The 11,672-nt window shown below is 39.3% G+C and overlaps 2 protein-coding genes across 3 annotated transcripts in view; both read left to right on the top strand.

The window, feature by feature from the left end:
* The first annotated feature begins 932 nt into the window (after nucleotides 1-932).
* On the top strand, nucleotides 933-7,230 carry lrr1 (leucine rich repeat protein 1). 2 transcript variants are annotated; one of them, XM_014014418.1, is made up of 6 exons: nucleotides 933-1,085; nucleotides 1,222-1,500; nucleotides 3,004-3,102; nucleotides 3,554-3,806; nucleotides 5,965-6,439; nucleotides 6,521-7,230. In XM_014014418.1, the coding sequence occupies exons 2-6, from the start codon at nucleotides 1,318-1,320 to the stop codon at nucleotides 6,774-6,776; spliced, it is 1,266 nt and encodes a 421-aa protein (XP_013869872.1). In that variant the 5' UTR covers nucleotides 933-1,085; nucleotides 1,222-1,317; the 3' UTR covers nucleotides 6,777-7,230. The 2 variants fall into 2 exon arrangements, with proteins under 2 accessions (XP_013869872.1, XP_013869863.1); XM_014014409.1 differs by having other exon boundaries at nucleotides 933-1,500.
* A 2,152-nt stretch (nucleotides 7,231-9,382) lies between these two features.
* LOC106521701 (protein kintoun) overlaps nucleotides 9,383-11,672 on the top strand; it is a 26,710-nt gene continuing 24,420 nt past the window's right edge. Inside the window, exon 1 of the mRNA XM_014014386.1 lies at nucleotides 9,383-11,216. Within this exon, the coding sequence (XP_013869840.1) occupies nucleotides 9,482-11,194 (1,713 nt within the window). The 5' untranslated portion in view covers nucleotides 9,383-9,481 and the 3' untranslated portion in view covers nucleotides 11,195-11,216. The remainder of the gene's footprint in view (nucleotides 11,217-11,672) is intronic.

Raw genomic sequence — 11,672 nt, 5'->3', positions numbered from 1 at the left:
GGGTGCACATTCTGTGAAGAGGATTTAGATAAACCTTTTTTTTTTTTCATTGTAATATCATTCAAGGCTTCTGGAGCAGTGTGTGGAGTGACTCCAGGCTAAATGAATTCAACTTCCACRTTTAATTCAATAATAGAATTTGGTATTCATTGTCGAAACTCGAAAATACCATTTTTAATTAATGWTATGGTGTTGCTGGGAAAGTTTTTGTTAATAAATGTAGGTTCTTTATAATTAAGCCAAACCTGTGTCAGTGGAGAAATTACCAGAAAAAAAATTGTGAGTCTCTTAATCTGGTGAAAAATAAATCTGCTTAACAATTTAATACTTTGATTAACAACTTTGATTTAATGTAAACCTCTTTGTTTGATGATTTTATTTATTTTTAATTTTATACTAATTGTGTTGCTTTGTTACTTTGAATATAGAAAACTGAACCTGTGAAATCTATTACTTTGTTGTTGTTGTTGTTGTTGTTGTTGTTGTTGATGTTGATGGTGATGATGTTTGTTTGCTTTTGCTATGTTTTGTTTGTAAACTTGTTCTCAATTAAATAAAATTAAAAAAATTATGTTTCAGTAACTCATTATTTCAAAATAAGAGTCTTTTTTTTACATTACAGTCAGAACATTACAATACTGGTCCCCTGAAGCAATATGTTTTCAACTAAACTATTATTATTCCTCATTTTAAACTCAATATCTGAGCAATGTTGAACAAAACGTTGAAAAACGGATAAATCTTATCATTTATTTTTCAAATGAAGCCTTTATTAGAAATATGAACAGTGACAAAGCAAATCTGCTAATTAAATTTGACGTATAAACAAATACTCATTTCATTCTTCAAAAACGGTAAAACGGTCCGATATTTTTTATTTTTTAAAAACTAAACATTTAACTACATTTAATGTGGTACCAAAACGGCTGCCTGTAAATAATGCAGCCCATGAAAAACACGCCCCCTGGGAAAAAATGAACGTCACTTCCGACGCGCGCGAGACAAGCTAGCAGTGCAGCTAACAACAAACAGTTGACATCTAAGAACACAGAAGGATGCACCATTTTTACAGCATATTTTAAAAAGTGCGTGGTCATTCTTGTGGTGTTTAGTTTGTTGAAAAATGCCGAAGCATCTCCGCAAAGAAGTCCGCTCGGTTGTTGACACCCTTTAGTGCTAACTTTTTTTTCCCTTCCTTTTTTTTTCTTGTCGTTTTCGCAGAAGTTTTCCCTCTGGGATGCATTAAGTACCCCTCCCTCCTTTCTGCTTCGTGTCGGCATTATTGAGCCGGGCTTCGGTGCTCGGTAACCGGTCGCGATGAAGCTGCAGTGTGATGTGGAGGTGTTGAGTCGACTGCTTCCGACGTACGGGATGAAAAGTCGGGGTAAGGGGTCGCGAGCGGTGGTCTCCATCGGGAAGCACCCGGACAAGTCGAGTCAACGCAGTAACGTTTACATGATGATCTGCACGGCCAAAGACAGGACGGGATCGAAGTATAAGGTGTGTACACGGGTTTTAGAGTGTTTGTGTTAAATTACTATTTGGTTATTTTTGTCACAGTACTCTGTGTATTATATTATTTTATGTCTGTGTGTCGTGTTTTTATCCCGGGTTAAATCCAGGGCTATTATTAGGTCTGAAGTTTTTAATACAGTTTTAATTATTAAATAATCTAAATATTATGTGTCAAATTGAAAGTCCCCGGGCCATAAATGGCCCTTGATACAAACTTCTGGCCAGTGAACAATATTATTGATAGACTGGATCACCAATCACAGATATATAATGTCTCAAATGTGATGTTTTAATTAAAACTATTTGTTGTAAATACTATACAGTGTTCTCATAAATCTGTATAAATAATTAGACATATGTAACCCATCATGTCGAAAGGAGGATTAAGTCAAATTTGGTCAAAATGACCTAACCACATTTTCAAATTCCTGGCTTTAAAAGCTACACTTTGATACTTAGATCATCCTGATATCATAAGCACTTCCTGAAATATGACTTAATTTGTCTTGTTGGTTACGATGATACATAAATATTTGGTCTGAATCCTAATTTTATGTAATTATAATGAGGTTTTTTTTAATGTTGTAAAGAAGAAACCTCAAATAGTATTTGAGTAGTGAGACCTCAGCTGGAAAGAAATAAAAGCTTTGCTAGCTCACTGGGAATATCTCAAAATTTAAGGCGTTTTCCCTATAATCATTTTATTTTATTTTATTTTTATTTATTTTTTGTTGTTGCTAATGCTCAAAAAAGTGCTTAAATTGTTGTTGTTGTTTAGGATTATATTTCAGACAGTTCATTCAAATGATACGTTGATGAGGCGTTTGTTATACGTTGACAAAGTGCAATTTTTGCAAATGTTTTCATCAAAACACTACCTATTTCTCCACATACCACTTTTAGACTTAACCCTTGTTTTGTTGTGATTGGTCACATGTTTCATCTAAAAACAGAGATCAATTTAGATTTTTTTTACACAAACATTGACTGAGATTGGCTCTTGACATGGACTATGATTTTAATTCAGGCCCTCTGTTAAAAGGAGTTTGATCTGATAATGTCTTGAGTCTTTAAAGAAAGTAGAATATGTAGAAAACAAGCATCGAATAATCAAAAAGTGACATAAAGTTGGCCAAATAATTCCTATGTATTTCTTAAATTGCGGTTTGGTTTAAGAGAAATTGTTTTATTCAGTGTCGCCTCTCATCGAGAAAATTGGAGAAATCTAGCTCAGAATTTCATTATTTATTGTCTTTTTCCACATCAGATGACTTGTTAGATATTTGGTGTCAAAATTTGCCTCTAAGGGTTCCAAAGAACCCTGAACCTCTGATTTAAAAGGGCTTTTAAATCTGTTGACTAAACGTTGCAGTTCTTTCACAACATCTGTCCAGACTTGTTCCAGGAATGAATCACTCGTGATGCGTGTCTGTCCAGCTTTAAGTTCTGAAATCAGTTTTTTTCCACTTTGCTAATTTATTTTTCCAGCTAAAAGACAACATCGAGAAGTTTTTTACTTGGTTCGTGGAAGAAGGCAAGGCAACTGTCAGGTTAAAGGATCCAGCTGTGGACATTTGTCTGAGCAAGGTAATCTAACCGTTCACTTCAGAGTCAGGGGTCAGACTGTTCAAACGCRCATTGATCAACCACACACAAAGCCTGTATATGGTCAGAACACAAGGACAGACACTAAAACAGAAGCTGTCCTTGTGCTTTATTTGTAGTTGTGCTAAAACACATAACAGATCTGAAAAAATATAAGTTTAAGCAATATATTAACCTCACTATAATTACCCTATCACGCCACACTATCAAACACTTACAGACATTAAGAATTATTCTCCCTTGTGCTCACAGCTGTAATCCCAACAGCATATCTTGTTCACAGAAAAGAACCATGTCAGTGTATTCTAGGCCAGTGAAATCAGGTTYGGTATTTCCAGGAATTCGTTCACACACAACCAACCACAGAAGATCGTGAGCATCATTTTTGTATTACCAGACCCAACCTATTGACACGCCTGTGACGTCTTTGTAGGCCGACGCAAACAGCTTGAAGAGCTTCCTCGCTGCGGCTCGACTGGCGGACCGAGGGAGCGACACGAGCAGCCTTCCTCTGTCCACGCTCACGCCTGTTCGTGCCAGAGACGTGGAGCAGCTAAAGAAGAAGCTCACCATCGTGTCCAGGAAGGATTACCCCCTCGCCTCCAGCTTRCCTTACTCCCTGGAGCAGCTGCAGGTCTCGTACTGTAAACTCTCACGAGTCGACATGCGCATGCTGTCCCTCAAAGGTACACTGAGTTCAGCCGGTTTTTGACAATGTGCTAAAAATGGTTCCCAACCTATTTTCCTCAAAGCCCCCCCTTTCTTACTTCCAAGTCAACCTGACAACCCCACCACCCGCACACATTACAAATAAGTTGAGGATAGTTATTGTTGTTTATTGAAAATACACACTGTCAGTTAAAATGTAATCATATTAAAATTGCATGTAGTCTAATATAATGTTCACACAAACAAATTTATAAACACACATTTGACCATCACAGTAACTTATATTAATATGTCACAACTAAAGCTGTGTTAAATCTAAATCAAAAACACATTTTCTTGATAGCTCAAAGCGCAAATAATACTATACACAATTACACAAATGCTTAAAATTACAATAGCAAACAACTTACCAGACTGAGCAATGTATTTAACTATAACCAGGGGGCGCATAAGCGGTGCGCAGGTACGATTAAAAAAAGAAAAAGTGCACCAGATGGAACGTCATATAGGTCTCTTGTGTATCTAAGATTGTACCTGATTGTCTGTCAAAACAACAGCTAGCAGGGCTCTAGAGTGRGACCAGTTTGGTCGCAAATGCGACCTGATTTCTTAAAAAAATTTATAAATCCAGTCGCACTGGTGTGACTGGATCATTGTTCGGTGCTCACCAAGCCTCTAAGGACAGCGGGACCCTGATATAAGGATTAAACGGACACTGCTTTCAACAAATCAGATGAAGTCCAGAGCCGTTTCATCCAATCAGAGCAGAGCAGGGCGGGACTTTCAGTGAGAGCAGTTTTCAGCACAGATAGGTTGAAGCAGCGGCTCGACTCAAACAGCGGCWGCAGCGGTCAGTCCTGACATCTCCTCCTGCACTTTGCTCCTGAACTACCAGAGACTTTGGTCTGTAAAACCATACTTTATATTAAATATGTGTTCAGAGCGTTGTTATCAAACAGATCTGTCCAACTCTGTGTGAGCGACTAAACTCTCCTCCTGATGAGAGACTGCTGTGATGGGAGCGCGTCGCTGCGCTTGCAGGCTGAGTCTGTGTGAGATTCATTGTTTGAGTTCTTCTAATTAAATCACATTAACTCTAACAGAACATTTGTTTGCCCCATATTAAAGCAAAGATGTTTAACACCCTCGTCAAAAAATTATATATATTTAAAAAAAATTAAAACTTGCCATGTTCTCTAGGTGACTGAGTTTTAAATGTTATTTTAATTTATCATAAAGATCCACACATTTCTTTCACAATTATATAAAAAAAACAAGGTTCTTGATGTGCTGAACTTGTTTATATTTAGGACCATACTGTGACACAGCTGCTCTGGGATAAATGTAATTTATTAAATGATCAAATATGAAGAATAAATGATTGCATGAGCTGAAACCATCGAAATAATATAATCTTTTTGAATAAAATAGTTTTTTTTTTAAAGAAATCAGTCTAATAAATAAAACATTTGTATGTTTTTTGTTATTTTGCTCTGTGCAAAAGACAGATATTTGCTGCTTGGACTGGAGAGTGTGGAAAGCTGGTTTAACCAAGGCTGAAGTGAAGACCAAACAGGAGCTGTCCATCTGAGGGGCGTGTCGTCTAAAAGACATTTAACCATGAAACGTTCAGTTTGTGATGTTTAAATGACATACATCGAGCCCCTCGGCCACTAGTTTACAAAATTTATGCAGAGTAAAAAAATAAAATAAAAACTTGGACTGATTTGGCATGATGCCCTGAGACATTGCAGCTGATATGAGTCATAAAACAGAACAGGGGGAGGTTAGATGCCCTGATGCCCCTATAGATAAATGTGTTAAATGGGCGAAGGAAAATATGAGCACCAAGCAACAACCCCAGGTTCTCCCCTGAGAACCAAAGTTTTCCTTTTTTATATACTGTATATGTTTGCTTCATTTAAAATAACATTCTGGTTCACACAAAGTCCTTCAAAACAAAAGTAATCAACCTAAAACGACTCCTAGTGGACTGGAGGGACACCCCACCTCRAACAAAGATGCAGTAAACCTTTATTCCTTTATCAAAAGTGAAAACTTCTAAACGTTTATTGGAAAAAGACAAAAAAGATGAACTGAGTTGTACAGAGTTTGAATTATTCAGAGGGACTTGTTTTGATGACAGCTCTAATTCATTGCTTTGTTTTCCTCCAGCTCTGCGCAGGCTGGACCTCAGCAACAACCACATCAAGAAGCTCCCCGCCACCGTCGGCAACCTCGCCTGCCTCTCGGAGCTCATCCTTCACAACAACCACCTGGAGGCCTTCAGCGAAGCCCTCTGCCTGTCCACCCTGCAGCGGACCCTCCAGGTCCTGGACCTCAGCCAGAACCGCCTGCGGTCGCTGCCCGCCCGCTTCTGTCAACTCCGAGAACTCGTCAACCTCAAGCTGGACGACAACAAGCTGGTTTGCTTGCCGTTCCACGTGGGGCGGCTCGCCAAGCTGAGGTTCCTGTTCGCTGCTCACAACCAGCTCACCGTTCTGCCTTGTGACTTCCGTAAGCTGAGTCTGGAGAACTTGGACCTGTTTGGAAATCCCTTCCTTCATCCCAATCCTCTGGACCACACGATGCAGCTGTCGTTTCCCCTGCCTCTGCAAGAACTAGCCTCCAGGGCTGTGACTGAGCTCAGGTTAGCTTCCAACTCCCACATGTACCGTGTCTGCTGAGTCCTCGCCGCTAACAAACCTCTCCTCTTTGATTCCCCTCCCAGGATTCCTTACGGACCTCGCCTCCTTCCTGCACATCTGTGTCGAGACCTGGAATCAGCCAAAACGTGCGAGTGCGGCCGCGTCTGCGTCAGCTTCTACATCGAGACGGCGGTGCGCATGAACCTGCACCAGGTGTCCCACACGGTGGTGCTGGTGGACGACATGGGGGGCACGGACGCACCCGTGCAACAGCACTTCTGCTCCCTCTCCTGTTACTCTGAGTTCTTAGACAACTCCCTGCAGCGAGGCGTGAAATGAGAAAGCAGACGTCTTTGACCTGAATACACGGTGACGTTTGGGCGTTGATTGTGTTTTTGTGCAGACTSTGAAAGAGACGTAGCTCCATGTTTAGAGTGGATTCAGTCAAGTTGTGCTTTTAACAGTGCTTCAAAGAGTTATTTTTATACAGAATTAAACTAACTCAGGACCAGCTCCATTTGCACCAGAGTAGCACCGACTTCCTGCAGTAACTCACAAGTTCTGAGCTGCTGCTGAGTTTTAGACATTATATATTTTTTGTTTCTTTGTTTTGTTTTCTCTTTCTTTTAGAGCAGACTACAGGTTCACATTACCTACTTCTTTCAGGCAGGGTAATAAAGACATAACTTGTTGCCTCAAGGTTTATAAACGGGTGATAAAGTGATTTGACTATTACTTTGTTAAAAACCGTGAGTTTTTATAAATGCAAAAAGAATAAAAGCATTCATTGTTACATGTTTAGTAGTTTATTCATAAACATTTTAGTATAGTAGTTAGAAGCAAATTCTGTTTTCTCCTGAGGTTTTAACAGGAGGATGCCTTCAGATCGACACGAAGCTCTTGATAAATTTGATAAAGTTGTTTTTAGTCTTGTGGGCGTGCTGGAAAAGGATTTACTAGTATTAACTTTTAATAATTTGTGTTAAAAAGCAGGTAATTCTTATATAAATTTTTAACTTTATCAACAAAATTGCAATTTAAATTGTAAAAATGAAAGAAATGAGTACTTTGGAATACAGTACCAGAATATAAATGGGCCTATGTTAATATTGAAGACTTCTAAGGGTTTTCTTCTGTTTTTTTTCTCATTCGTGACATTTTTTAAGAAGTTCACGACATTTAAAAAGGTGTATATCCTACATTTTAAGTTAATTTATTCACACGTTTTTTTTTTATTAGCAACTTTGCAAATCTTACAAAAAATTCCAGAGAGTAGATCAAAAACAAAGGAAGTACTATAAAGGAACAGAAAAACAAAAAAATGAGAATTACAGGACAAGGTTGTACATACTACAGATACTTTTCGTTTTTACAGCCTTCTTGTTTCAGTCTGAGATTYCATTAAAATACAATTTTACATCCATTGCAAAGAGGTCAAAAAGTGGTTTTCTATGCATTATTTTACTTTTATGAATATGAAACTGCCAGAAACAAAATCAGATTGATAATATATACGGCAGAAGAGTCTTTCACTTTAAAAWCTGTGATACCAAACATAACATTTCCAAAATACAATGAGAAATCAGGTTTGATAGTGGAAATAAGAGCAGTAATGTCTTTTCAAAAGTTCTGTGAGCAGGTACATTTCCAAAAAAAAAAAAAAGTGAACAGATGTTCCTGGATAAAGTTTACAGAAAAACAGGAAGTATCAATATCAGCTTTGTACTTCTGTAGAAAATGTTTGGTTGGATAAAATTTGTGAATTAGTTTAAAAGAAATTTCTTTAACCTTATTGGTAAGAAAAAAATTCATGTGGAAGAGACCAGCTTTTAAGGTTTTGTTAGTTCCAGTAGGAAACAGCAGATGGGGATTAAACTATATCTTCTTGAAATAAAGATCTGATTTTAGAATTAATGCCTTTTACCAACAGAGGAATGTCTCGGGTCAGAACGACTCATGGACTGAAGAGATTTTTTTTTTCAAAACTTTATTTGTATTCTTTGATACAATTACAAATAAAAGGAAAATGACATCGGCAGAAACAAACAATCTACAAAGAACATGTAGCAAATTAAAATTATACAATAACCAATAACCAAGGCACTATAATTTTTGTCTATTACAGTCAAATCCAGAGTGGATTCTCCTTAGTTTTAGTTAGTTTCACATATAAATTAAAGTCTACTAAGAAAACATGAAGTTTGGGAGAGATCTGAAGAACCTTGCCTTATGTYTATTTAATTTCCCTAAGAGGATKATTAGATTAATTACGAAGCACAAAATTTTATCCATACATTCAAACCATCTTTAGGCCTGATTTGGARAATGTGTTTAATTTTTATCCTTGACAAATGTCTCCATGTCCCTCCAAAATCCAGGAGAGTGACAACTGCAAAACAAACGTAACATGGTCTCTGATTCGACTCGACAAAAGGAACAATTTTCATCAATATCCTTAAACGTCGACAACTTTTTTGTTACATGGGAAAACACTAAAATTTTAAAATCAAGCTCTCTTATTTGAAACAAAATATTGAAAGTATGTTTATTCCCCCAACTTATATTAACAAACTGTGCATTCCAAAAAAAAAATGTTTTTAAACATGAGCAAACCAGATGTGAGGGCTTCAAATACAAGACTATACTCTCTTTGAGTGACAGGAAAATTGTACTAATATAATATAATATAATATAATATAATATAATATAATATAATATAATATAATATAATATAATATAATATAATATAATATAATATAATATAATATAATATAATATAATATAATATAATATAATATAATGAATTCTGTGTGGCTGTGTTAAAGACATTTGTTGATGTGTTTGCACGTGTTCGTTGCATCTCGTTTCCATGGTAACAGTAACAAAACGAACTTCCGTTTTCTTTCTTGAGCTGGAACCAAGGTGAAATAGGACTTTTTCACGGGTTTTATCTTAGTTTGCGTGTTAAAATTTAATGCTTTTTTTCCCCTTGAACGTTTAGGTCACAGAAAAGTCGACTCTTCTCGTGTTTTTCCTAAAGTATCATGGCGAAGCAGTTCGGAGAGAAGCTCAGCGAGCTGAACCTGAGCTCGGACGAACTGGACAGATTAAGCCAGGCTGTCAGGGACGAGAAGTTCAAACAGATGTTTTGCGACTACGCCCGGGAAATATCCGACCCCGCAAATAGGGAAACGTACGAAAGGGAAATCAAACTTTTAGAGGAGGAAAGAGGAAACAGCGTCGAGTTCGTCCGCCCGGCGCCCTGGAGAGTTCTCAGAACCACCGCGGGAGGCGAGAAGTGTTTCATCAACATCTGCGGCAGTGAGAACGTCGACAAGCCTGATTGTAGGAGTGCTGTGTCGAAGGATGGCCGCAGGGGGCAGCGTTTGTCTTTGCCTCACGGCCTTTTACCTGGGAGACAAAATATAGACCCAAAAGGTAACAAACATGTGATCTATGACGTCATTTTCCACCCTGACACATTGCACATGGCAGCATTAGACAAGGACTTCAACGATGTGGTGAACAACACGGCCATTGATGGAATCCAGAAAGCATTTAAGGTGGTTCTTGACAAAAAACACGTGAGAGAGATAAAGAGTGAATACAAAGGAACCCCTCAGGCGTGTGTGATCAGGAAACCTCTGCCTGGGTATGAAGCCAAGGAGACCCCAGAGCAACCAGACCCCCTCGCCTTCCCGCATCCAGATGCTGCAAAGCCTTCAGAGTCTGGCAGCAGCGTCCAGATCCAACCACCAGCAGAGCCCAGCTACACATTGAAATACAGATCTGTTGTTGACTTACAGGACTACGTGGGTTCTAGAGACTCTGCTCCCAGGCCTAAAGAAGTTGTGGTTGTCGTCGACCTACCTCTCCTGACGTCTGTGGGAGACTCGGACACCAGCCTGGTAGTTAAAGGGAAAATCCTCCAGCTGGAGTCCAAGCGTCCAGCCTACAGACTGGAGCTGCCCTTAGCCTACCCTGTGGATGAAGAGAACGCAGAGGCCAAGTTCAACACACAGCGCAGACAGCTCACCGTCACGCTGCCTGTCCAGCCGTCTTCACGAGCCTCGTTCTGCCTCCAGCCCGGGCAGAGAGGAAGAGGGATGCAGGAGGAAAAATGTCAAGAACCAGAGAGAAAAGACAACGAATGTGAGGAGCAGGAGAGAGTAGACGAGGAGACAAGTGACGAAGCACCTGAAGAGAGGAGGGAGGAACTGACAAAGCGGACAAAACAAAGCCGAGGCCATGAAAAGACGGTGGAGGACAGTTGGGACAGATCAGCAGCACAAAGGGGTTGTTGCTTCCTGGGTGATAATCCCGTTCTGAAAGAGACCACAGCTGATGATAACAGATTTGACGCTTCATCTAAAACTGAATATCAACACATTTTCACCTCTGCTGAACACCTGAGTTTGACAGAAGAGGACAGGGAACCGAAAGAAGCGTCTACGTCCGAGTCCGCTTCGGAAGAGACGACTGAAGGAGGGCCAGAGTCTGGCCAGATGACCGTCACAGACGTCACAAACGAATCTAACAGAAGAGATCTCAGTGTCGACGCCTTGAAACCGAAGAACAACGTCGCAGGTGAAGGTGACCTGCCAGCAGAGCAGGTCCTCCAGACCCCAGAGCCTGACAGGATGCCATCAGCAACACTGAGAGAGGTCGATGCAGACGGAAACGAGACAGTGATCAGTGACCACTCTACGTCTGCAGGTTTCACCTTCCAAAACAAACTGATGTACGAGCTGGACTGAGGAGCGCTTTCATTCAGCTAAGGTCAGCAGGACTTTTGACTCTAATGTTGTCAAAACCTGACTTTTCAGCATCTTTCAAGTGCATGAATTAAAGTTACAGTGTGTAGGATTTTGTCAAGTCTTTTAGCCGAAATTGAGATAATCACTAATGACAATAAAAAAACATGTCTAATCATTGCAGACAAAGACCTTGTTTTATTATTTTTACCTTATAAAAAGTTGTTTATATCTCCATGGTTGCGGGTAGGCAGCCGCCATCTTGTCTACGAAGGCTCATGAAGGACAAACTGCGGTGGCGGCGTCAAAAACGGTTTTAGTTCTTATACTATAAATGTAATATTTGTTGTCTGCCATTGTAGCTGGGATAATTTTACTTATTAAAGTTCATAATCTTACCACTTGAAACATCACTAGCCCTGAAGCTGCTGGTAGACATCGCGGTTGGAATTGTCAAAGTTTTTTGACACCTGAGAGACAC

This window comes from Austrofundulus limnaeus, unplaced genomic scaffold, assembly GCF_001266775.1.
Source record: "Austrofundulus limnaeus strain Quisiro unplaced genomic scaffold, Austrofundulus_limnaeus-1.0 Scaffold2, whole genome shotgun sequence".
Taxonomy (NCBI): Eukaryota; Metazoa; Chordata; class Actinopteri; order Cyprinodontiformes; family Rivulidae; genus Austrofundulus; species Austrofundulus limnaeus.
The sequence above is the reverse complement of the archived record's forward strand: the minus strand, read 5'-3'. Positions and strand labels throughout refer to the sequence as shown.